Raw genomic sequence first — 26,028 nt, forward strand, 5'->3', positions numbered from 1 at the left:
ATTTTAGGCCATTTCCTCTCCTCCTTTCCCTTGGGACATGAAAGAGTCTGACCCCCCCCCGGCTCCCCCCTCCTGTCAGGGGGTTGCAGAGCCAGAAGGTCCCCCCTGAGCCTCCTTTGCTCCAGGTTGAGCCCCCCCAGCTCCCTCAGCCCCTCCTGCTGCTCCAGCCCCTTCCCAGCTCCCTTCCCTTCCCTGCACACGCTCCAGCCCCTCCAGGTCTCTCTTCCATGAGGTTCCAGACCTGGGCACAGCCCTGGAGGTCCCTCAGCAGTGCCAGCACAGGGGACAGTCCCTGCCCTGGGCTGTGCCCACACTATCCCTGATCCAAAACAAGTGCCTTTGGCTTCTTGCCCCCCTGGGCACACCCGGGCTCATGTTCATCCCCTGTCACCAGCACCCCCAGGGCCTTCTCCTGCTTTCCTGCCACCCTTTCCCCAGCCTGGACTATTCCAGGGGGTTGGTGTGACCCGAGGGCAGGACCCAGCACTTGGCCTTGTTGTCCATCCCCCAGATCCAGCCTGTCCAGATCCCTCTGCAGAGCCCTCCTGCCCTCCAGCACCAACTCTGCCACCCAACTTGTGTCACCCACAAGCTGAGGGTGCCTTTGATCCCCTCATCCAGATCATCAGTAAAGACATTAGACAGGACTGGCCCCAACCCTGAGCCCTGGGGATCCCAGCTGGATTTGGGTCCATTCCCACCCCCCCAGTCCCTGTCCCAGTCTGGCCCAGTAAATGCCACTCTGCTGGAGCTGCCCTTCTCCCACCCCATCCCATACTCACCATATCTGTGCTAACACTGGCTGAGGTAACCCAGATTGAAAAAAAAAGTTCCTGGCTTGATCACCTGGAAAATAAATAGGACATCTATAAATACCTGGCAGAGGGGAGGGGAGATCAGGAGTCAAAAATATCTGTAAGAGAAGCAACAGGAAAACCATAAATAGTTAATGCCACACTTACATAACAGAGTATGAGTCTAAAACATATTTGGGGACTTGTAAACCCACCACATATTTCCAACAGGCACCTGCTGGAACAGGCAGCACCACCCAAAGTCCCCTGGGAATGAACATTTAGGGAAAGTCCTGGCTCACAGTCCCCAGGCTGGGTTAAAGGCTCACATGGAATCACATGCCTTGTGAAAACAAGAAAAGTTTTCCTTCCAGGAAAGTCTGTACCAATATAAACTCTACCCTGGATTTTTTGGAAGTGCAGTGCCAGTCAGACAGCACAAACTAAATAAAGTGGTAAGTAAAACTGAATAAAGTGATAGGCCACTATTAAAGTAGAGTAATGCTGTATTTCAAAGTCATTTTCCAACTATCAGTGAAAAGTAAGGATAGCAAAACAATCACAGAGGGATTAGGCACTTGGGGATGCTGTGGCCTGTAAATGAAAGTTGTGAACAAATCAGAAACAGGAGTAATTATCAAAGGAGGGCAAGCAAAGTGGTAGGATTTTGTACCATATCTGTCATGGACCAGGAACAGAAACCATGGAGTTGGACACTCAGGGGGGTGTGGATGTGAGGAAACTCCACTGAGGAGCTGATCCTGATTTCCCACTCTGGAAATCTTCTGGATGGATCAGAGAGCAGGAAAGCCAAACACTTCTGTACCTTTCATTTCAACTGAGCATCACTGGAGAGGGATGTTGGACAAGGGATGGAGGGACAGGACACAGGGAATGGCTCCCACTGCCAGAGGGCAGGGATAGATGGGATATTGGGAAGGAATTGCTGGCTGGGAGGGTGGGGAGGCCCTGGCACAGGCACAGAGAAACTGTGGCTGCCCCTGGATCCCTGGAAGTGTCCAAGGCCAGGTTGGAGCAACCTGGGCTGGTGGAAGGTGTCCCTGCCCATGGCAGGGGTGGCACTGGGTGGGCTTTAAGGTCCCTCCCAAGCCCCCCCTCTGTGACTCTGTGATGCTCATTTACACAGCACTGAAGAAAACCAAATGCAGCAAAACAAAGTTCCAAAGAGGAGCCCTCCTGCTGCCTCTGAAACCAAAGTAATCAGTGGTGCCCATGAAAATCCAGCAGGATCAGTGCAATTCCTTGACTTGCTGCAATTCCTTGACTTGCAGCTTTGCTCCCCAGTGCTCCAATCAGTTTTGCATTTTAGATCTTCTGCAGAGCTCAGCCGTGCTCATCTCACTGCTCCCAAACCATACTGCAGTTAAATTACCTTTATTTAATCAGACTTTAATCTCTGAGGATGTTGGCCGGGTGGGCTGACCCCAGACAGAGACTAAGAACTCAGTCACTCACTGAATCCCCTCTTCCCAGCAGGACAGGGAAGAGAAAATAGCAGAAAACATCAGAAGGCATAGGAAAAGTGGGACATAAAATGAGAAATATCAGTTCAATTTTTTTCATTCTCATGCCCCTATGTCTTCCAGGAAACTCTGTACATATTCCAGGTCACCAGTTAAGATTTAATTGAATGGAACTGGGAGTGAAAACTCCTTCTTTACCAGTGATAAATCCAGCTGTGGGTTTCAGACTGTGGAACTGCTGGTCATGCTTGGCTCTCTCCTCCACAGTGATAGCCCAGATATCCAGGTTGCCTGGTGCAAAAGAGAGGGAGAAATGACAGTAAGAAACACCAGCTAAAAAACACCCTGGTTTTATTTCAGTGTAATTATCACTCTGGAGCTCTGAGAACAGCCCAGGGTGGGGGATCCTTTGCCTCCCAGAGCACACACGGGGCGAGGATAGGAAAAAGAACAAATTGGAATCAGGGACACCTCCCACCAGCCCAGGCTGCTCCAAGACTCGTCCAACCTGGCCTTGGACACTTCCAGGGATCCAGGGGCAGCCACAGCTTCTCTGGGCAACCTGGGCCAGGGCCTCCCCACCCTCCCAGCCAGGAATTCCTTCCCTATATCCCATCCAACCCTGCCCAGAGAAAAGCCCCAAAGAGATGCAACCTTGAAGTAGAACCAGACCAGTTACACTGAGATTTACCTTCATAAGCTTTCTGCAGATCAGCTGCAAAACTGAACTAAAAATGTGTCCCCAGTATCCAAGGGGGCCCACAAGGAAGCCAGAGCAGGACTCTGGATCAGGAACTGCAGTGACAGGACAAGGAGTGATGGATCCAAAGTGAAATTTAGGTGAGATATTAGGAAGGAATTCTTGGCTGGGAGGGTGGGGAGGCCCTGGCCCAGGTTGCCCAGAGAAGCTGTGGTTGCCCCTGGATCCCTGGAAGTGTCCAAGGCCAGGTTGGACGGGGCTTGGAGCAACCTGGGCTGGTGGAAGTTGTCCCTGAGGGGTGGGACTGGGTGGCTTTAAAGTCCCTCCCAACCCAAACTACTCTGTAATTCTTTGGTTTCATGTGAATAGCAAAAATAATGTCCCTATTGCACTGCCAGGGCCCATCCTGCATTTTTCACTGTAATTCCAAATGCTACAACTTCCCTGTTAAAAATGGAAAGCTACAAATGTGTCACTTTTGTTCTCATCTAAGCCTGGGTTATGGGACAGCAAGGACAGAAATGGGAAGGGATCACATCCAAAGGCATCTGCTGGGCTTTTCAGCAGTTAAAAAGCCCAGGAATCCTCACCCAAAGGAAAACCACATGCAGTTTTCAGGCACAATTGGAGCAGAAGGAGGTGCTGCCCTACTGCCAGGGGCTGAGTGGCCTGGCTGGGCCCTGCAGGGACAGACTGATCAATGCAGGGCACAGGGATCCTGCTCTGGGTGTGCTGGGATGGGCCTGAACCAGCACAGACCACGGGAACCACAAAGACTGATCAATGCAGGGCACAGGGATCCTGCTCTGGGTGTGCTGGGATGGGCCTGAAACCAGCACAGACCACGGGAACCACCAGCTCAGAGAGACAAACTCCCCACAAACACCCCCAGAGAGAAAACACTCACAGAGGGACACATTCATGCTGAGTTTTTGCACATGGGAATAATTCAAACAGTAGAAACCACTTACCCCCAAAAGGTGTTGGAAACTGAGCCATGGTTCTGTCACTTTTAGCTTGTTAATAGATGCCTGGAAAAGAAAAAAAAACACAAACAGATATTCAAACAGTCACAGCATCTTCCATTTTCCATATATTTTTGTATGATTAATTGCTAAGCAAAACAAAAAAGGCAGTGAAGAAGCAGGATTGTGTCACTCCTGCCCACAGAAACTGCCTGGCAGAGCTCAGTGTCTCACTCCTGCACTACCCTGTGCATCCAGGAGGGTATTTCCCTGCATTTCAGTTCTGCTTCAAGAATGTCCTCAAAATCAATCTCTGGAATTTAATTAATTAATTTACTCAATGATTTAATCATCAGTGATGGGGTGAAGGGCAGAGCCCAGTGAGATCCCAATGACTCTGCTCAGGGCTCCGTGACTTCCCTGATGTTCCAAGCCCTGCTCCTGCTCCAGAGGAGAACTGGCTCCATCTCCAGCTGTTAAACACAACCTCTCCAGTGATCTGCTTTTCATTCCTGCCAGCAAAGGCCCTGCCCTGCTCAGGGTTTGAAACAAAGCACATTCTGCAAACGAAGCTCCATTTCCAGCCTGCTCTGCCCCTGAACTCAGGGAGCCCCGGGAGCCAGAGGTGCCAGGGCAGAGCAACCCCTGGGTGGGAGCTGCTGTGGCTCTGCACACAAAGCAACCTCCACAGCTCCAAATTTCATCTGCACAGGGAGAAGGAAAAACATTTTTCTTGCAGCACACAAAGGCTGACAGGAGCTGCCTGAGCCAGGGGACAATGCCCAGCACCGGGGCCGCTCCACAATGAGGGGCAGCCTCTTGTCCTCCCAGATTCCACTCGTGTTTTCCAGGCAACAGCAGAAAGGCAAAAGGGAACAGGATCAGGAGGAGAACAATTGAGGCTGCTCAAGCAGCAGCACAGATTTATCAATATCACCCAGAAAGGCCATTCACTCGCACCAACAACTTCCTTTTGTCTGAATTCCTGTTTGCTCTCCTCCCCAGCCCCCTCTCACACTTCCCACGTTCTCTTCTGGCTCCCAACTTGGGAACCTCTCCTGGATCCCCTCCCTGTGGCCCTGCAGAAACCTCTGGCCCTCCTGCCAGCCAGGCTCCAGCAGCTGGGATGGGGAGAAGGAAGGATGGGCTCAGGATTGACTGTTCTCCCTCCTCATTTGGCCAAACACACGACTCCAAACCTCCTCCCGTGGTAACACAGCTGAGGCTGCTCCAGGCCCAGCAAACCTTCCCTCCAAGGGTTCAAATCCCAGGCACAGGGATCCAGAGTGTTCAGAACCAGCTCCCTGAGCTGGGGGGTTCTTCCAGGAGCTTTTCTGAGGTGCTCAAGGATAAGCACTTTTAGCTTTACCCGTGGTTTTTTATTGCACTCAGCTGAGGGCAAGAACTGCCCCCCTGCTGCTGGGGTTTGTGACTGCAGGGAAAGCCTGGTGGAAAAAAGGGAGGGAAAAGGAGGAGGAAAAAAGAAGGAGAAAAATGGAGGAGGAAGAAAGAAAGAGGAGGAAAAAAGGAAGAAGGAAAAAAGAAGAAGGAAAAAAGAAGAAGGAAAAAAGAAGAAGGAAAAAAGAAGAAGGAAAAAAGAAGAAGGAAAAAAGAAGAGGAAAAAGGGGGAGGAAAAAGGAGGAAGAAAAAAGAGGAGGAAAAAAGGAGAAAAAAAGAGAGGAAGATAAAAGGAGAGGGAGAAGGGGGAAAAGGAGGAAGAAAAAGAAGTAAGAAAAAAAAAAAGAAAAATAAGAAAAAAAGAAGGAAAGCCACAAGCAGAACCCTCTGCCCTCCCCCCCTCTCCCAGCTCAGGCAGTTCCCATATAATATTTTCCTGTTCAGGGAAGACACTCCTCCCCAGACTGCCAGTATCCCAAAGGAATGGGCAGTGCATTCCCTTTACCTTGAACACAGGAGAAAGAGGAGAGGGGATGGGAGGTCTGAAGCCCAGCCCTGTGCTGGATGCCAAGGAAAGCAGAAACTATTCCAAAGAGCTTCCAGAGGGGGAAAAAAAAAAGAAGAGAGAGAGAAAAAGCCAACCCCAGATGAAATGAAATGGAGAGAAGGAGCAGAAAAGTGTATTTACAGCTGAGAGACTGAAACTAAAATGGACTGTGGGCAGAGACACCACGGGAAGGAAATGGAGAGAGACATAAATCCCTCTGATGGAGTTTTACTGCCCACGGAAAACCCAACTTCCACAACCACAGGCTGCACTCCACGTGACTGAGGGGACACCAGCAGCCCTGATTCCTCAGGAATAACTCTGCAGCTGTGGACAACTGATTCCAACAGCCTGGGGGGTGTTACACAGGAAAATGAGGGTGAACAGGGAACAGGAGTTTCACAGCACTCCAGCACTGGCTTGGCAGAGGGTTTTTGAGAACCTGCCCAATCCCTACCAGTTCCAGAGCAACACTAACTCCACTCCTCTGCCTTCCCTGCTCCTCCCAGCACCCCAAAGGAAGTGGGATAAACCAAAAATGAGGGAGAACCCACCGCCCAGAGAACTGAGAGAAATCCAGGGTGGGCAAGCTGAGCTCTGGGCCCTCCCCTCCCTTCAGGAAAGCAGGGATTCCTCCCTAATTACTGACACTGGTATCTGTAGGAACTTGGACATCCCAGCAACGTGTTGGACTCTGACAAACTCAACTGACACGGCCCGAGGAGTTCAGGAATTCAGAAACTGCTCCAACAGGAAGGAGGGGAGACAAGAAGGGGAACCACAACTGCCCCGTGGGGCCCCTGCACGCCCCGTTTCCTTGGGAAGCCAGCCCAGAACTCCTGCCATCAGCAAAACTGGGCCAGGGATGAACTGGGAACAGTCCATCCAATGGGTTCCTTCCCACAGGAACTGGAAGATGCAACAGCTCCTTCCTCCTGCTCTTAGGAAGTACAAGGAGGAGCACTGAGCTCACCTTTGCTGTCACAGAGGAGTTTAAGCTGCTCCCACCCTGGGATTTGACAAACAGATCCAACATTAAACACAAATCCCTTCATCCCTAAACAAGGGATCCACATCTCATCTGCACACCACAAACCCCTGGACACTGGGGTCAGGCACGGGGTCTGCACTTCCCAACTCTCCAGGAAAGGAACGGCCCAGCTTTCCCATTCCCAGTGTGGTACCAACACCAGCCACCACACAGGGCCTCTGCCCACCAAGGTCACAGAATCCCTGGGGCTGGAAAAGCCCTCCCAGCCCATGGATCCCCCTGTGCCCCATCCCCACCTTGTCCCCCAGCCCAGAGCACTGAGTGCCACGGCCAGGCCTTCCTGGGACACCTCCAGGGCTGGGCACTCCAAACCTCCCTGGGCAGCCCCTGCCAAGGCCTCACCACCCTTTCCAGCAGGAAATTCCTCCTCCTGGCCAACCTGAGCCTCCCCTGGCACAGCTGGAGGCCGTTCCCTCTCCTCCTGTCCCTTGTTCCCTGGCAGCAGAGCCCGACCCCCCCCTGGTCTCCCCTCCTGTTGGTGTTCCCAGGTCAGGGAGAGCAGCACAACACACAACTGATGTTCCAGGAGATCCATAGTTTGCCAGTGCCCACAGGCCCATCCCCAGCTGCTCTCTGGGACTTCCCCCTGCCCAGGGTCACTGTGCTCTGAGCAGCTGCAAGGACCTGGGGTGTGAGCCCTGTCCCTGTGCCAGCCCCAAACTTGAGTACAGTTTCTGTTCCAAGCTGTCTGTGCTCTGCTGAGGCCATGTTTACATACAGCTGCAATAACACCACAGGAGGTATGAATTAAGAATAATTGAGCTATTCCAGTGCCCTGTGTCTTCACACAGACACGTTCCACATGGAAAAGATCATATTTTTGTTCTCCTTGAAATCGTTTCTGTTCCTAAGCAATTCCTCACGAGATAATTCTGCCACTCAAATGGAGAATTCCTGAGGCCACTTATCAGTCACCTTCCTCCTCCTGCAGGAAAAAAAGGAACAAACCCGACCAGATCAAACCCCCACATCCTTCAAGGATCCTAAAGGACACAAACCCCCCCAGGCAGGATGTCAGGGAGAGTGTCCCTGGCTGAGAGCAGGGTCTGGAGTCTGCACATGTTCCATGGGAAAGCCTTTAGACCAGGATCAACCAAAGGGCTCGGAGAGGTTGAGCAGAGTCTGGTAACTTTAGATCCATGTTGGGAAACAAAAGCAGTCTGAGACATTCCTGGAGGTTTGACTCTTGCTCTTTGGAGATCAGGTCTTTAACACAGTCACCAGTCTGTCAAACTTTCCAGAGCTTCTGCCCTTTGTAGGAACAGCTTCAAACTGTAAAAACCTTCAAAAACATCAAGTTCTACCGTTTCTTGTATTCTTATGCCAGGCAGCCAAATAATGTTGACAAAGCAACTCCTGCTGCAGAGGCTTCTCAACACCTGTGGCAACAACCAAACTGCTGAGAAGTCACTTCTGGATCCCAGAATCATGGAATGGGTTGGGTTGGGAGGGACCTGGAAAATCATCTCCCTGACAGAAGAGTGGAGGAGTCCCTGCTGCCAGGGAACAAGGGCCAGGAGGAGAGGGAACGGCCTCCAGCTGTGCCAGGGGAGGCTCAGGTGGGACAGGAGGAGGAATTTCCTGCTGGAAAGGGTGGTGAGGCCTTGGCAGGGGCTGCCCAGGGAGGTTTGGAGTGCCCAGCCCTGGAGGTGTCCCAGGAAGGCCTGGCCGTGGCACTCAGTGCTCTGGGCTGGGGGACAAGGTGGGGATGGGGCACAGGGGGGATCCATGGGCTGGGAGGGCTTTTCCAGCCTCAGGGATTCTGGGATTCTGTGATATAAACACACATGGAGTGGTTTTAATCCTGACAACACTTCACCCAGTAATTCCAGTCCCAACTGAACTGTGACTGAATTAGAGCACCTTTTTCAAGACATGACTGACTTTTAAAATAAAAGACGAAAAGCCACAGCACCACTTAACTGCAAAACCCTTAACAAGAAATAAACTGTCTGGTTTATTTTCACTTTAACAGTTGTTGACTTCATTCTGAACCAGCTGTAAAGCAGGAATTCCAAGGGTTTCTTAGCATAGCACTCACAGTTTTATTTATTTTTTGAAGTTACTTTTACTTACACAGGTGCAGCAACGAGCCCTTTGCTTTTTTTGTCTCAACTTTAGAGTTTTGAAATCGGGACAACATAAAAAAAAATAAATCAGACGTTCTTGAGTTGTTTCACTTCACCTTCTCCATCTCTGCCCCTGAGCAACAGCTCTGCTGGGGAAGGGGAAGAGGGAAGGGAAAGCCCGGAGTCAGCACAAGTGGTAAGTCAAGAGAGTTCAGGATGTGCACGTCCAGCCCCTCTCCCCTCCTCCGAGGCCAAACCAGCAGATAAAAAGGTCTGGCAGGGCAGGGAGAGGATGAGGAGGGTGATAAGATGAAGGCACAGATGGCTCTGCCCTTGCAGCATGGTCAGCATGTCCCCCCCTGACCTCACACCCACAGGAACTCGGGGCTTCGGAGGGCACCTTTGGGAAGCTGATTTTCACAGGAGTCATTTAAGAGAGGAATTAGAGTCTCCCAAACCTTATCAGCACCTCAGGGCTGTGTCAGCACAGGACTGAACAGCTCCTGCCTCCCACCCAAGGACATCCTGCTCTGGATTTCTCCTGCAGGACACCAGAGGCACTTCAGGCACAAGAACAGGCTCAAATTGGGCCATTCAGACAAGGATTTCTGTTACTGCCCTTCCTTCTGGTCACACTTAACCCTGTTGCTCCAGGACAGGTGGCCAAGAAGACAAGGAAAAGGCAAAACAACACTTAAAACAGCAGCTTTATTGGGACGAAATGGTGGAGGAACAGATGGGGAAACTTCCTGGGTTATTTTTCACAGGGACAGGACAGGCCCTGGAGCATTTGTAAAATGAAGGGATTTCCTTGCACCACAAACAGTGCTGAGCAGGCACCAGCTCAGAGGGAGGATCACAGGCTCCCTCACCTGTGAATGCAGAGGTTGCACAAAGCTTAAACAAGGAATTAAACACGTTACAGCTCCACTGCTGGAGCTCCTGCCTCCTATTTCAACCATGCTCCAGCACACACTAAGGAGATGAACCCTGCACGAGGCAGGGTCTATGCCAAAGCCAGGGCTTCCTGCTTCCTGCTGCCAGCCCATCAATTCCTCTCCAAAATGCCTACAAACAGTTTTCACACAAGAGCAAAACCCTTCCAGGTGTGACCACAAAACCAGGCAACTGATACGCACAGTGGGAGAAGGGAAAGGAGAGAATGGGTTGCAAGATAAAATGGTAAATACATAGAGAATATAGTTAAAAAGCACAATCCAATTTCTAAATCCTATTTCTGTGTCAAACAGAATTGCTGATTGTCTGCCAGTGCAGCTGATTGCTACAAAAAATCCTGGAAGGGCATAGGACATGTTTCCTTTCCAGATGTCAAGTGTGGTCTCCACCAGCTCCTCAGAAACCCACCTCCTGCATCTCAACCACTGGAAAAGTTCCAATCCTTGGCTGGGGCAAAAAAATCATGGAATGGTTTGAGTGGGAAGGGACCTCAAAACTCATCCAGTGCCACCCCTGCCATGGGCAGGGACACCTTCCACCAGCCCAGGGTGCTCCAAGCCCCATCCAACCTGGCCTTGGACACTTCCAGGGATCCAGGGGCAGCCACAGCTTCTCTGGCCAACCTGGGCCAGGGCCTCCCCACCCTCCCAGCCAGGAATTCCTTCCCAATATCCCATCTATCCCTGCTCTCTCCAACTGTTAAGATACAAGGCCAGGAATAATCCTGCTGGATACACAACCCCTGGTAACAACAGCAAAGAAAGGAGCAAAACAGACACACAAACCCAGGGACAACTTCCCATGTGTTCCACTGGAGTCGAGGTGCCAGGATTTTCGGAACACAGACCCCCCCAGAGCAGAGAGTGAGGGTCAGGTTTGTCTCTACAAAAAGCTCCAGGTCCAATCAAGAGTTTCCTGGGAGAGGAGCCAGACTGCAGCTTTAGCCAGGCCGGGGTTGGATCCCACAGGAGCACTGCTGAACTGCTGAGGGAGCAACAGGATCGTGGTGCCACCACATTCCAGGTGCATTCCTGCCAAGGGCTGGGAATTATTTCAAGCCCATGCAAGAGAGGAGCAGGACATGCACACAAACCAACCAGCTCCAAGGAGAAGACTGGCTATGGAAGGCAGGGCTTTAAGATCCATCAAGCAGTGAGGGAAGGGGTTCTCATCCTCAGCATAAAATACCTGGAGCTGCTCTGAAGGACCTTCCAAGGGGAGGCACCACGTGCACAGACATTTTCCAGGCTGGATCTGGAAAACTCTGCTCTGGTCCTCCTGTAAACGACCCAGGAAGTCTGTGCAGTTAAAAACACTGCAAAGAGCAGTTCCCCTGCACTGCAATGCTTTAATAGGCCTTCCCAGGATAAAAATTCCTTTCCTGCACAAGGGTGAGAACATTCAGGTTATTGTTAGTGCTAATGGTTTATTTACTGTAAGGCACAAATCTGCAGCGTGGGGAGGTTTGTTTACTGTAGCTGACAAATGTCTCCCCTGTGGGCACTTCAAAAGCCAACTGGTTTGCAGTTCCCTGTAATCAGGAACATTTGCTACAAGTCCCATCGTGGTTGTGGGGCTGCCTTTGACTGGGAAGAAAATCCAACTGCAAAACTGTAACATAATGCTCTGATTTCCCAACAGAATAGAGCTAAAAAACCTTTCAAGTTTGATTCAAGAAGAGAGCCAAGACAGCTACGAAAACAAACCTACTGAACTCCTTAAAAGCTGCACCCTGGCAAGTCTTGAAGGTGCTGCTGTTCCTCAGTGCCCGGGGACACCCACCCACGGCTCTGCACCCCCAGCTCAGGGTGGTTACTGTGAGGAGACACCCCAAACTCTGCATCCTCCACAGGGAAACCCGGGATCCCTGAGGTTGGAAAAGCCCTCCCAGCCCCTGGATCCCCCCTGTGCCCCATCCCCACCTTGTCCCCCAGCCCAGAGCACTGAGTGCCACGGCCAGGCCTTCCTGGGACACCTCCAGGGCTGGGCACTCCAAACCTCCCTGGGCAGCCCCTGCCAAGGCCTCACCACCCTTTCCAGCAGGAAATTCCTCCTCCTGTCCCACCTGAGCCTCCCCTGGCACAGCTGGAGGCCATTCCCTCTCCTCCTGTCCCTTGTTCCCTGGCAGCAGAGCCCGACCCCCCCCGGCTCCCCCCTCCTGTCAGGGGGTTGCAGAGCCAGAAGGTCCCCCCTGAGCCTCCTTTTCTCCAGGCTGAGCCCCCCCAGCTCCCTCAGCCCCTCCTGCTGCTCCAGCCCCTTCCCAGCTCCGTTCCCTTCCCTGCACACGCTCCAGCCCCTCCAGGTCTCCTTTCCATGAGATTCCAGACCTGGACACAGCCCTGGAGGTCCCTCAGCAGTGCCAGCACAGGGCAAGGTTTTGTAGGACACAGATACCCAGCCATCCTGTTAAACACATGACCTTTAAATTCCTATGGAATCATCAGCTCTACATCTCCCCCAGACCATTCTCTCTTGGTCCATTTGTCCCCACAAGCTCTCTCTGGGTCACTGACAGTCAGTGCCTGTCAACACAAAGCCACGATTTGTGGGCAATCACCCAGTCACTGAGGGAAATCCTGGGGCCAAGGCAAGACATTTACATCATTTTCACCAAAATGAGAATCCTGCACCTCAAAACCTAGTTCTATAAAAAGAGAAAATGACCACAGTAAAGAAAATAACCTGGAGCTGACGACCTCCTCTCCAGTTTTGGTCTCGTATCAGTAACAACGTAAGAGCTAAATCTTATTTCCCAGGATCTTATTTCCAGGCTCTGCCAACAGTTCCAGCTCAAACTCCTGAAAAGCTGCTTAAACTTGTGCATCTTCAGCAGAGGATTCTCCCTCATGGCTTCAAGACTGACAGGATCAGAGACACACACCGAGAGTGGCCAGTACTGACACGTGTCCCAAACTAGAACAATTCTGCCTAGTCCTTAAGCTCAACCTCAAGCCAGCTCCTTTTTCTCTGTGCTGATTGTGAGCTCAGGATAAAGCCCAGTGTGAAACAGTCCCCAAATACATGTGCAGGCACATGGAGCAGTATTTTAGAACCCATGTGAGCCCATGTAACAGAGGGATGTTGTGTGTGCCACCAAAATGGAGAAGTCTGAGGGATTTTAGTTCTCCTGGGGCAAAGGACACTCCTTACAACTGTTTTCATCCTGCTCAAATCCCAAAAAGTGAATTTAAGAAACTCTTCTGCCTTTTTCTAAGGTAGTTTTTCACACCCTGGTTGACCAGTTCTGAGCTCATCTTAAAGCTGGACTTTACCCCCAGGACTCTCCCGTTTCCTGCCTGCCCAGGTGACTGTAATCTGCTCAAGAACTGGACTATGTCCTCCTCCTAAGTCACTGCTTCCCAGCCTGCAGTATCCATGGCACGTGTCACTCCCAATTCACTCATCCCTTCTGACCAACTGCAACAGTTCCCTAATCAGATTTCTGCTAAAACACCATATTCACTATCTAACACTAGTTGTTCAAGATTCTCCACTTTTTGGTCACTTAGTATTAATACAGCAGCAAAACAGCATTAATAATAATAAAATTAATTAATGTTATTGTTTTTTGGATGATGATGAAGGTGACCCCATTCATCCAGGTGATTTCAGAAGCTGCTGCCACTTTGAAGGTACTTTCACTCCTGAATCAGGGTTCCTTTATTTCTCCATCTGGCTTGTCAAAAATAGGGACAATTTCCCTTGGCAGTGGAGTCTCATGACTCCCCCAGGAGATGGCTGGAGGGCCACTTGCTGCAGCACAGTCCCCCTGAGCAGAGGCCCAGCTGGGCAGGAAGCAGAGGAGCAGAGGCTCTCCCTCCCCTTGGCAGCAGAGTCAGCAGGAATTTTTCAGCTCCCACTCCTGGCTCCAGCACAGCCCAGCACACCCCGAGAGCTGGCAACTGCCAACAGCTCAGAAATAAACTCTGCCTCCTAAAAATACACTCCTGATTATTTACCTTGGGAGTTCAGAGCTGAAAATGAACCCTGGCATTACGGTGATGCATCCAACCCTCCACCAAACTGCCTTCTGAGGCAGCAGGATTTTATTGGATCACTGGAATGCAGGAGTGGAGCATAAAGGTATTTTACAGGAAAAACTAAGTTGTCAATATTTCAGATATTTAAAACCCCCCCATACTGAAGCACTTCCAATCAAACCTTCAGGAGGGAAAAAAGTCTCTCTCAAACTCAACAGTGTGGTTTTCAATTCTCCTGAAAAACACACAAGGCATTTACTGGCACTTGAAGTGAAAGGCAAAACCCAAAATGAACTCCTTGGGAAGAACAGAGGAAAGAATCTGAACTTTTGCCTCAAAATGAACTTGTGCCACTTTGGGGAAAGGAAGAAGTGGTAAAAAAGCAACCACCACTTGGCACCAGGACAATGAACACATTGAATCATGGAATGGGTTGGAAAGGACCTTAAAGTTTTCATCCAGTGCCACCCCTGCCATGGGCAGGGACACCTTCCACCAGCCCAGGGTGCTCCAACCTGGCCTTGGACACTTCCAGGGATCCAGGGGCAGCCACAGCTTCTCTGGGCAACCTGGGCCAGGGGCTCCCCACCCTCCCAGCCAGGAATTCCTTCCCAATATCCCATCTAACCCTGCCCTCTGCCAGTTTGAAGCCATTCCCCCTTGTCCTGTCCCTCCAGCCCTTGGAAATAGTCTCTCTCCAGCTTTCCTGGAGCCCCTTCAGGCCCTGCAAGGCCACAATCAGGTCGCCCCAAAGCTTCTCCTCTCCAGGCTGAACAATCCCAGCTCTCCCAGCCTTTCCTCCCAGCAGAGCTGCTCCAGCCCTGGGATCCTCTTGGTTCCTGCTCTGGCCTCTCTCCAGCAGCTCCATGTCCTTGCTGGGCTGTTCCCCAGGGCTGGAGCAGCTCTGCAGGGGGGTCTCACCTGAGGGGCAGAGGGGCACAATCCCCCCCTGCGCTGCTGCCCACGCTGGGGGATCAGCCCAGGGCACAGGGGGGTCTGGGCTGGGCCATGTCCAGCCTCTCCCCCACCAGCACCCCCAGGGCCTTCTCCCAGGGCTGCTCCATCTGCTCATCCCCAGCCTGGAGTGTACCCAGAGCTTTCCCAATCCAGGTGCAGCACCAGCACTTTCCCAATGCAGAACCAAGGGAGGCACTGGACGTGGCCAGGCTGATCCCCAGCTCCTCCCATGCCATGTGCTCAGTTCCCAGCTGTGAACAGCCAGAGCAGGCCTGTGGAGCACTGACTATGAAAGTGTGGGATTGTTCATTTCCTCTGGAAACCCAGTGACAGGAACTCACCTTCCCAACACTCCAGCAGTGCTTCCCATCACTGGTAAAGCTTCCAGAGCAGCACCAGCTTCAACCTCACCCATCCACACCTCAGATCCACTTCACCTTCTCCCAGGAAGTGAAGTGAGCAATAAAGTCCCCACAGAGATAAAATCCCATGGCCATGCCTCAGTTCTCATCTGCTCCAATGCTGCTGCTGCCAGCTGGAGAAGCTGAGCACTGAAAACACTCCTCCAAAAGCTGGGCTGGGCTGGTGCAACTTTGAGCAGGAAACCCCAAATTACGCAAGGAAAAAAAAATCCAGTAAAAAAAAAAATCCCACTTCATTTTTAAAGGAGAGAAAAAAGCAGCAGCAAATAATCCTCACTAAAGGCCCCCAGCAAACACAGCCACGAGATGCACTGACACTCCACACTGAACAGGCCTTTTACTCAACACTCCCTTTCTGTTTGTAATTCTCCAGTAAACAATGTCCATGACAACTGTTGGAAGCTACAGGAATTCTACTATATGGCAACAGCTCGTGGCTTCAGGACCTGCTGAAAAATCTCACTAATTATTTCGACTACTGGTTTTTAAATGTGAGGATAAATAACACAAGTATCTGGGATATCCATTTGTCTGTGGCTCTTTTAATCACTGCTTGGACAGCTGGGAATTGGAATGCTTGACAAGTAGGAAGAAAAAAAAACCAACCAGCACCTCCAGTTCCTTCAGGGTAGGAACAAAGGAGAAGGAATTTTGAATCAGGCCCAGCAGAAAAATCAGCATCTTCCAACCCTGCTGTCACTCCTTGAGCCTTCTGAAAAGTCCCTGTTTGTTTAGGAGCCCCAAAGGAAGGCCTGGGGGGCCTCCCAAATCCTGGCTGGCAGCAGCCAGGACAGTGTCCAAGCACAGAGTTAAAATCCTCCAGGAAGAATCAAGTTGAAACAGAGGCAAAGAAAGTGGGGAGCAGAGCAAGCCCTGCAGGCCCAGGGGGAGATACAACACCTCAGGACAACCTGCATGTGACCTGGGAATACTGGGAAGGAACCTACTGTCCAACAACTGCCAGGGAAGAGGGAGGCAAAGCTTCCTGAGCACGGATGGTCAGGGCAGAGCTGCAGCCAGAAACCATGGAATGACAGGTTTGTGCTGGGAGGGACCTCAGAGCCCACCCAGTGCCACCCCTGCCATGGGCAGGGACACCTTCCACCAGCCCAGGTTGCTCCAAGCTCCATCCAACCTGGCTCTGGGGCAGTCACAGCCTCCCTGGACAGCCCATTCCAGCAGCCCACCCCAGGCTCCACAGAGGAGGGAGTTTTGTGTCTCACCTGCTCAGAACATGGAGAGTCTCCCATGGCTCTTCCTGGGCAGTTCATGTCATCCCTGACAGTTAAGGAAGCTGCCAGGCTGCTTCTGAATGAAACATGTGGAATACTGAGAGACCTAAACACACTTGTCTGAACAGGCAAACACCACCCGTGGCTCAGCCCAATCCCTGGGGACAACATTCCCAAGAAATCCTGCACGGATCCAAGATGAGGGCAGGAACCACCCTGCCCACAGCCTGTGCTCTGGGCTGATTCCTCTGAGTAACAAAAAAGATCTGATTACACTGGTAAAACCTTTAGATCTGATATTCCAGGGGACTGCCTGTGGGAATCCAATGGAACTCTGTGTGACAGGAGAATTGATCTGCTCTGGAAAACAGCAGTTGCAGAGGATCAAGCCCCAGTGACACACAGAAATCACATGGGAATTAAGCACTAGGAAGTAAAAAGCACCCAGGAAAAAAACCAAAAAGCTTCCCGAGGAATCACAGTTGTTCCAAGTGGGATCTCACAGTTGCAAGAGGGATTTAATTTGGTTTGAGCACAGAGTTTACTGTTTGGGACCTACAACAAACTCAGACAAGGCTCATTTTTAAACGCTGCTCCCCAGACTGGCATTCCAAGTGCACTGATACACAGAGATGGGAGGGGGAAAATGAGGCATAACACTGCAATGTAACAGCCTGGCCAGAATGTGAGGAACCAGAGCCAGGGAGCCAGAGGTCAGAGCACCCCCAGCACTGCTCCCACCACCCCGGGACACCAGAACAGAGGATCCTGCCCGGGGGCACCGAGCCAGGACCGGCCCCAGGGACAGAGACACTCACACTTCTTGCTCAGTCACCTTGCCAAGAGCTTCCCCCCTGAATCCAACACCAACCATCCCAACCTGGAAGGAACACAATGGTTCTGCAGCAACCAGCTGGGGAGGGACTTTTTAAACAGAGTAAGCTGGATAAACTGCCAAATAGTTTCCCAGCAAATTTAGCCTATTCCTAGTGGGAGGAGCAAAGTGTGTTCACTGCTGTGGTCCAGAGCACAGTGCAAATCCAAGCTCTTTACAAAACCAGGGATATTTAACCCAGCTGGATAACCAGGAGCAGGTAGATACACACCCAGGTGTGCAACTTGCTGTTACCCTGCCAGGACCAACATCACTCCAGCAGCATCTCCAAGGGACTTTTCCACACTGGTTACACTCCCACCACCACCAGGCCAACTTTGCTAATATTTCCATGTCCCCTGAAAGAGTTTATCAGGGGATCTTCTGAGGATTTAAAGCAAACAGTCCCATAACATGGCAGCCCTGCAGTGGCAGCTGCACATGGATCACTGCAAGGGAGACATGGAGGGGCTGGAGCATGTGCAGGGAAGGGAACGGAGCTGGGAAGGGGCTGGAGCAGCAGGAGGGGCTGAGGGAGCTGGGGGGGCTCAGCCTGGAGAAAAGGAGGCTCAGGGGGGACCTTCTGGCTCTGCAACCCCCTGACAGGAGGGGGGAGCCGGGGGGGGTCGGGCTCTGCTGCCAGGGAACAAGGGACAGGAGGAGAGGGAACGGCCTCCAGCTGTGCCAGGGGAGGCTCAGCTTGGACAGGAGGAGGAATTTCCTGCTGGAAAGGGTGGTGAGGCCTTGGCAGGGGCTGCCCAGGGAGGTTTGGAGTGCCCAGCCCTGGAGGTGTCCCAGGAAGGCCTGGCCGTGGCACTCAGTGCTCTGGGCTGGGGGACAAGGTGGGGATGGGGCACAGGGGGGATCCATGGGCTGGGAGGGCTTTTCCAGCCTCAGGGATCCTGGGATTCTGTGTATGTAATTTGGGTCCTGTAAGCTCTCAAAACAAAGCAGTGGTTTGGTTGTCTCCACGTTTAGATGAAACCACTCCTGCTCTGAGTCTCCCAAGGTGCAGAGCCAGGAGATGTCCAACCTCCCTCCCCTGGGCCAACAACCAGCTCAGCTCCAGCCTTTCCCCACCAGAACAGGAGTGAGGGGGCAGGAGAATTCAAGTGCAGGGTTTCCCTCAGCTCACACACAAATCATCAGAAACCTCCAGGGAACTTGTAAAAATAACCAAGAAAAATCAGCCTAATATTAGGTTTGTATCATCATCCCAAGTGCACATCCTCAGCAGACACATCTCAGGAGTCTACAAATCAAAAGGAAGGTGGAAGCCACCTAAGTAGGTAACACCTCTGCTTCCTTTTATCACAACAAGGCTTTCTTTCTATTTAAATCTTCACAGAATAAAGTCTTTAATCTTTCATGAGACAAAGCCAAGTTAATACCAGATGGAATTATTGATAGAATGTATTCATCTGGTTTCATAACATAGTACAGGGATGACAATGAACTCAACAAGTACATGTTCAAAATGATGGAATCCCAGATCCACCTGGGTGGGGAGGGACACCTTCCACCAGCCCCATCCTGGAAGTGTCCAAGGCCAGGTTGGACAGGGCTTGGAGCAACCAGGGATCATGGAAGTGTCCCTGCCCATGGCAGGGGGTGGCACTGGATGAGCTTTAAGGTCCCTCCCCACCCAAATCACCCTGGGATGACCAGAAAAGCCACAGGCTGCCCCCTGCCCATGGCAGGTACAGAACCAGCCCCTGCTGCTGCTGCCACACTGCAAATGCTCCGAGCAAACCCAGCCTGGGAAGCTGCATCCCACTGGATCCAGGCTCCCTGCAGCCTCCTGCCCTCTTCTAGTCCATATATTTACTGTCTTGCTAAACTTCTCTAGCCAAAATTATCTCAGGTGGAGAGAAACTGCACACAGCCCTGTGGAAGATTCAGGAAGTTTTGTTTAACAAATATTTATTTATTTATTTATTTATCCCCTTCCTCCCCCCCGCCAGCTTTTTTTTTTTCTTTCTTTCTAAAGCTGGGAAAAGGATGATACAGCACAATGAACCTCCCCACAAAAGGAAATGAAATGTCACCAGAATTTCAGTGCTCAGGTTTCCTGGGTTTCATCTCAGTGCACCAAGTTGAACTTAGTCAGCATTTTTCATTCAAAAGGCTGGCAGGACTTGGAGGAGGGTGTTTTAAACACAAGGACCGAGTTTCAGTCCCTGGTTTGAGCTCCCCAGGCAGAATGGCTAATTTCAATTTTTAATCTAATTAATGTAATTGAAGGGATTCCACATGATTACATTCCCTGCACACTCAGGAGAGTTATTTTAATGTAGCTGTTGCCCTGCCCTGCCCAGCCTGTGCTCTGCTTTTCCCAACAAGCCCCAGGTGGTTTAATCCAGGATTGCATCAAGGTAATCCAGGGAAAGCCGGAACTTGGCACTGCCCCAACAAATTGTAGAAACTCTAGGAACTGAGCAACTCCAGCAGGGAATCCTGATTTCCTTGGAGCTACAGAGTAACATTTTCCTGGTTGGAGCCCACAGAGCAGGAAGAAACTGCAACATCATTGCTGAAGCTTCCTGTGATTCCCACTGCAGAGACTGTATCCCATCAAACCCCCCACAGGCCGCCCCTCCCTCCCTCTCCCTCACACAGAAGTCCTTAAAACTGCCCATGGGCACAAGGTTTGTTCCTCAGCCACCAGCTGGGCCTCCCCAGCGCCCAGAACAGCTCCAGGAGCAGAATCCCAGCGAAGGTGCCACCCCTGGAACACGCCCAGCCACCAACGCGGGTGTGGCACCCAAAGGTCACGGCTCCAGTCCCCTCATCCCGGCTCCCAGCAAGGGGGAGCCCAGGGAGGGGAAAACAGTCCTGCAGATCCCTGCCCTTCCCAGTCCTGCAGATCCCTGCCCTTCCCAGTCCTGCAGATCCCTGCCCTTCCCAGTCCTGCAGATCCCTGCCCTTCCCAGTCCTGCAGATCCCTGCCCTTCCCAGTCCTGCAGATCCCTGCCCTTCCCAGTCCTGCAGATCCCTGCCCTTCCCAGTCCTGCAGATCCCTGCCCTTCCCAGTCCTGCAGATCCCTGCCCTTCCCAGTCCTGCAGATCCCTGCCCTTCCCAGTCCTGCAGATCCCTGCCCTTCCCAGTCCTCAGATCCCTGCCCTTCCCAGTCCTGCAGCTCTCCCAGTGCTCCAGCAGCTCTCGTCCGGGGCAATGGGATGATGTGATGCCACAATGGCTCGTCCCACACACACAAGTTCTTCTGTCAATCCCACACTCCTTCAGTTCTTTCTATTCTCCCAGTGTGTCAAACTCCACCACTTGAATCCGGACAAAGGGATTCCAAGGCAAATTTAGCTTTTAAACCCCGTTTAACCTCCCGTACCAACCAGTCCACAGCCTCCAGCAGGATCTTCTGCACAACATCACCTGGAAAGTCTTGGGTAACACAGACATTAACATAAAACTCAGCTGACTTCCAAAAATCGTGGAATCATGGAACATCAGGAACTGGAAGGGACCCCCAAGGATTATCCAGTCCAAATCCTGGCCCTGCACAGGACACCCCAACAATCCCACCCTGTCCCATGACTCTAAAGGAATCATCTTCTTCCCTCCTCCCCAAAAAACCCCACAAAGCAAACTTGCCCTGCTTGCACCACATACAGATGGAGCCTGAAGCAAGACCCTCAGCCCCAGATGCTGAGTCTGAAGAGCAGCACCAAGCAATCCTTGGCTGCATCTGACACGTCCAAGCCAGAACTGCAGCTGGAGAACTTCCCATTCCTGGGCCACCGGAGGTTTCCCGTCATCGCGCCGAGCTCTGGGAGCTCGGGTCACCCCCAGCCTCTGCTCTGCACAGGGCATGGCTGACCCAGAAAGAGCATGGAGCTGCTCAAGTGGGAATGCTGCACGAGCTTCACCTCCACTGACATTGTTCTGGGATAGGGAATCACCTTCTGAGCACGGATAACCTGAGCAGCCTCCTCCCAGCAGGGTGGGGCAGAGACCAGGGGGTCCAGAGCAGGAGGATCCAGCTGGTCCAGCTCCACGGCAACCAAAGGCCTCTCCTTCACCAGCCCAACATCCCCCTGGAGTCCCACTGGTGCCACCTGAAGGGGCCTTTGCCAAGGGGAATTCTCAGTGCTCAGACAGACCCACTGATCCCACGGGAGCCAGACATTCCAGCTGGACCTGAGCAGTGATGCCAACACTGCCTCCAGTGCCACAGCACCCAAAAACCAATGGCATCTGCTGCCAGGAAGTGTTGGCAGATTGCGATGACACGGACAGGGGAAGGAGGCAATCTCATTTCTCAGCAGACAATGCCCACAGAAACCAGATTTAGATCATATCCCTTAAAATTCCCACACTGTGTTCAAAAGCAGGTTGCTGTTTGTTCTTTGATGAGCAATTCCATTCATTAGGGTGGTCTGAGCAGAGTAAGAAGAGAACAGCAGAACAGGCAGAAGTTTCTAAATTGGATAAGGGTTTTTTCCCAAACTTTGTCATTAAAGTTTATCATAAAATTCATTATGACCTCTACTTAAGTATAGATGACCTTATGTGAAAACATGTTTTAACACCTTTATGCTTTGAACTTTTGGTCTGAATTGAAATTTTACAAACCAGAATTTAAAAAAACAGACAACTAAAAGGAACAGTTGGAAAAGAATAGGGGAAAATCTTGTTATATGTCTGCTTTCAAATTCAGTACCTGCCCCAATACCTACAGCAACTTAATGCCACACTACTTTATTCTAACAACAAAAAAATATCTCTCTTGTGTTTGTTGTTTCTTGTGTTGTTTGCAGTTTGATCCCACAGCAAAGAGCAGAGGTGCTACCATGGAATGCTGCTTTGGGAGAAGGTGTTCAAAGCATTTCAGGTCACTCCACAACCCAGCTGCACTCCCAGATCTTTCCTTGCTGGGACTGGCCCTTTCAATCATCCCCAGGACAAAACCAGGGAACTCCACAACACAGAGGGAGGGAGGGAGGGAGGGAACACCTGCCAGCCTGCAGGTAATGCTGCAATTCAGCACACCATGAAAATGAAGAGATACAGACCCAGGAGTGGAAAAAAACAAACAAAAAAACCAGGAAATATGTGGATTGGTGAAGGCAGGGAGCTGGGAAAGCAAACACGGCACAGGCAGCAGCTGCACCGAAGCACCAGGGCAGAGAATTGCCTTCTAAAAATCCAATTACACCAGATGTCCCTGCAAAACCAACCAAGCAAGCAAACCTGAGTGTCACAGGAGTCTGCCTGTCTGCCTGAGAAAGCCAGGGAAGGGAGTTTATCCAGCTGGGACTCACACAGGACTCTGAGGGAAATGTCAGTATTTTGCTCAAGAAATCAAGCAATTACATCATCCCCTTCCTGATCAGATTACTGGCATTTACTCCAGAACACAGCCTGGGGGCTGGCAGCTTTTATGATCCTCTGTGAGAATCAGCCTTCCTGCCCCCAAACACCCTGCAGGTTTATGGAAGTTATCAGCCCTGCACTGGGTGACCCAGCTCCTTGGCACAAAGGCAGGAATCCTGTGGGATCTGTCCACATCCAAAGGCCACGTGCAGAGCTGCCTGGAAATCCACTAAATATTGCACCTTGTTCACAGCCCAGCCCATACTCTGGGGCTTGGGAAGCTGAAACTGTGATATAAATTTAAAAATGCGTTTTTACAGTTAGAACAAGAGGCTTTATCACCATAAAGAGATGCTGATTGACACAGTTCTGTGTTTAATTTGGGATTAATTTGTGAAGATCATACCTTCACTTCTCAGATCAGCGGCGTGAATACATTGAAGACCCAAGCAGTGAGTTTCCAAAACACAGCCCCAGGTGTTACATGGTAACACAAGATGAGGATTGCCATCCCCAGAGCCATCCCAGACTCACCTTGACCTTTGGAAGCTGAGTGTGCAGCTGTCTCTGCAGAGCTCCAGCTCCAGGGGCACCCCAGGCTGTCCCAGCCTGCACACACACAGCTGAACTCCCTCCCCAGCAGCCAGGGCTGGATCTCTCCCTGACAGTTCAGCTGGGAGGGCAGCTGACAGACAGTCCATGTGTGCTTGGCAGGAAAACAAGAGATGCCTTTTTTCCTTCCCCTCACGATGGGTGGTTGCTCTTTTGTAAACAGACAACAGACACCAGTTCAATGTTCTCCTCATGAACTGGTCCTGAGTGCCCAGAGAGACTTGGAAGCACCGTCAGAATCGACTGGAAGTTCTTGTGTCCCCAGTGCAGCTCTGCCAGGGCACCCCTGGGATCTCACAGGCACACAGGGATGTTCCAAGGATGTTGGAAAACCTGCACTACACACCCACAGCAGGTGTGATCCAGTGGGAATCATGGAATGACTTGGGTTGGAAGGGATTTTAAGGATCATCCAGTGCCACCCCTGCCATGGGCAGGGACACCTCCCACCAGCCCAGGTGGCTCCAAGCCCCCTCCAACCTGGCCTTGGACACTTCCAGGGATCCAGGGGCAGCCACAGCTTCTCTGGGCAACCTGGGCCAGGGCCTCACCACCTCACAGGCAACAATTCCTTCCCAATCTCCCATCTATCCCTCTGGCAGTCTGGACTGTTTCACAGGTGTACTTAATTGCTGTAATAATATCTCCAGTTCTGTAGGAAGCACAGAAAGCCACGTGCTCCAGAGGAGGTTCATTCTGAGTCCTCCAGAGAGGTTCCAGCCATTCCAGGTGGCTCTCCAGGAACCCTTCTTCAGGAACCACAGCTATTCTGTGTATTTTGAAAGCCTGTTAATAACTATTTCCTACAAATCGTGCATTTACACGGAGCAAGTAAAACTGTACCTTGAGATGATGCAAGGATAAACCCCTGCCCAGTTCTGTGAAGTCACAGAATCCCAGGATCAGTTGGGCTGGAAAAGACCTCTGAGATCATCGAGTCCAACCTTTGACCCAACAGCACCTTGACAGCCAGCCCATGGCAGTCAGTGCTGCCACTAATTCATGCCATTACCTGAGAAATAACACATGGAAAAGGAAAACATAACATCCAACACACAGGAGTTCAACACATTTGCTAAGAGAAAGACAACCCAGGAAGGTCCTGTGCCAGTTAAGTTTTCTGCACTTTGCCTGATTGCAACGAAGGGAACGTTGGAAAAATGCACCTTTTGCACCAAAAACAGATTTCAGAAAAAAACCCAAACCCTTTCTTCCTGAGGATGACTGAGGAGACCTCTCTTCACTCCTCCCCACACAGAGTTATTTAATTCCTGTTCAATAAAGTTTTCTATTCTGCTCAGGAAGCTGATGCTCTGAAGCAGACAGACCATGCACCGTTTGCACAGGAGGGATTAGTTTCTAATTCCTGCTCTTAAATGCTTTTCTACAGCTAAAACTGGAATTCCTCCATCAGGAACCTGCCCACCTCCAGCCCTGCCACACACAGAGAGAGATTCATTCCAGGCAGGTGGATTCACTGGACACCTCCAAGTGCCCTCCAAACCCACAGAGTTTGTGTTGGCTGCACGAAGGGCTGGCAAACACTGCTAGAAACACTTCCATCTGCAATTAAAACACCAGGACATGCCTGTAATAACAATGCCAGCCAAAAATAACCAGAGGAATCTGGTATATTGTTCTTAAACTTTACAAAGTGCTCTTTTAAAAGAGGGCAACTCCTCGTGCCACGGATCAGACAGAGGTTCCAGCACCTCCCAGCGAGGTTTTCTGTGCACGAGCCATTTATCACCAGCTCCCAGCCTGGCCCCCATTTCTGACTGGCCACCACACCCCCCAATTTCATGCTCGGCAAGTAAAAACAAAGCCAAGTTGCTGCGGAGGGGCCATCCCAAGTTCAGCAGCTGTGAAACAACAGCCAGGGGCAGCCAGAGCTCCCAGCACTCAACGGGGGCTCGGGAATCCTGGGCTACTTCTATGGGAAAGGGAAGGCAAAAAAATCCCAGCTCTCTTTGGCTCCAAGCAGGTCAGTGCTGGAACCCCCAAAACCAACCTCCAACAAAGCTGCTGCTGGTTTGTCCTGCTCCCCAAAACCAACCTCCAACAAAGCTGCTGCTGGTTTGTCCTGCTCCCCAAAACCAACCTCCAACAAAGCTGCTGCTGCTTTGTCCTGCTCCATCACTGCACACTCGAGTGTTCTGGTGACTCTCCATCGTCACAGAATCACAGATGGGTTGGGTTGGGTTGGAAGGGGCCTCAAAGCCCATCCAGTGCCACCCCTGCCATGGGCAGGGACACCTTCCACCAGCCCAGGTTGCTCCAAGCCCCGTCCAACCTGGCCTTGGACACTTCCAGGGATCCAGGGGCAGCCACAGCTTCTCTGGGCAACCTGGGCCAGGGCATCACCACCCTCCCAGGGAAGGATTTCTGACAGAAAACTCCCCTCATGTTGATCTCCTCAACCCATTGCTTGTGTTTTCCTTAACTTTGTTTTTCCTTTTATTCTCCAAACATTTCCATTCCAACCTTCCCTGGTGTTATGCAGTAAAAGCTACAATTACAATCCCTGACTACAGGACAAAGACAGGCCAGAAGAGGCCATTCAACATCATAATTTATGAATTATTTCATTGCTGGATTCACATTCTTTCCTGAATCCAAATCTCTCCTAACTGCATGATTAGAGGGATTAAGGA

The 26,028-nt window shown here is 51.4% G+C and overlaps 1 protein-coding gene across 6 annotated transcripts in view; it reads right to left on the reverse strand.

Moving 5' to 3' along the window:
• ITSN1 (intersectin 1) overlaps nucleotides 1–26,028 on the reverse strand; it is a 100,111-nt gene that overhangs the window by 71,876 nt on the left and 2,207 nt on the right. For all 6 annotated transcript variants that reach the window (XM_064647162.1, XM_064647160.1, XM_064647161.1 and 3 more), the window contains exons 2-4: nucleotides 3,950–4,009; nucleotides 2,477–2,569; nucleotides 783–846 (exon numbers count right to left, since the gene is read on the reverse strand). In XM_064647162.1, the coding sequence (XP_064503232.1) occupies nucleotides 783–846; nucleotides 2,477–2,569; nucleotides 3,950–3,977 (185 nt within the window). In that variant the 5' untranslated portion in view covers nucleotides 3,978–4,009. The remainder of the gene's footprint in view (nucleotides 1–782; nucleotides 847–2,476; nucleotides 2,570–3,949; nucleotides 4,010–26,028) is intronic.

Source organism: Pseudopipra pipra, chromosome 2 (genome assembly GCF_036250125.1).
Source record: "Pseudopipra pipra isolate bDixPip1 chromosome 2, bDixPip1.hap1, whole genome shotgun sequence".
Lineage (NCBI taxonomy): Eukaryota > Metazoa > Chordata > Aves > Passeriformes > Pipridae > Pseudopipra > Pseudopipra pipra.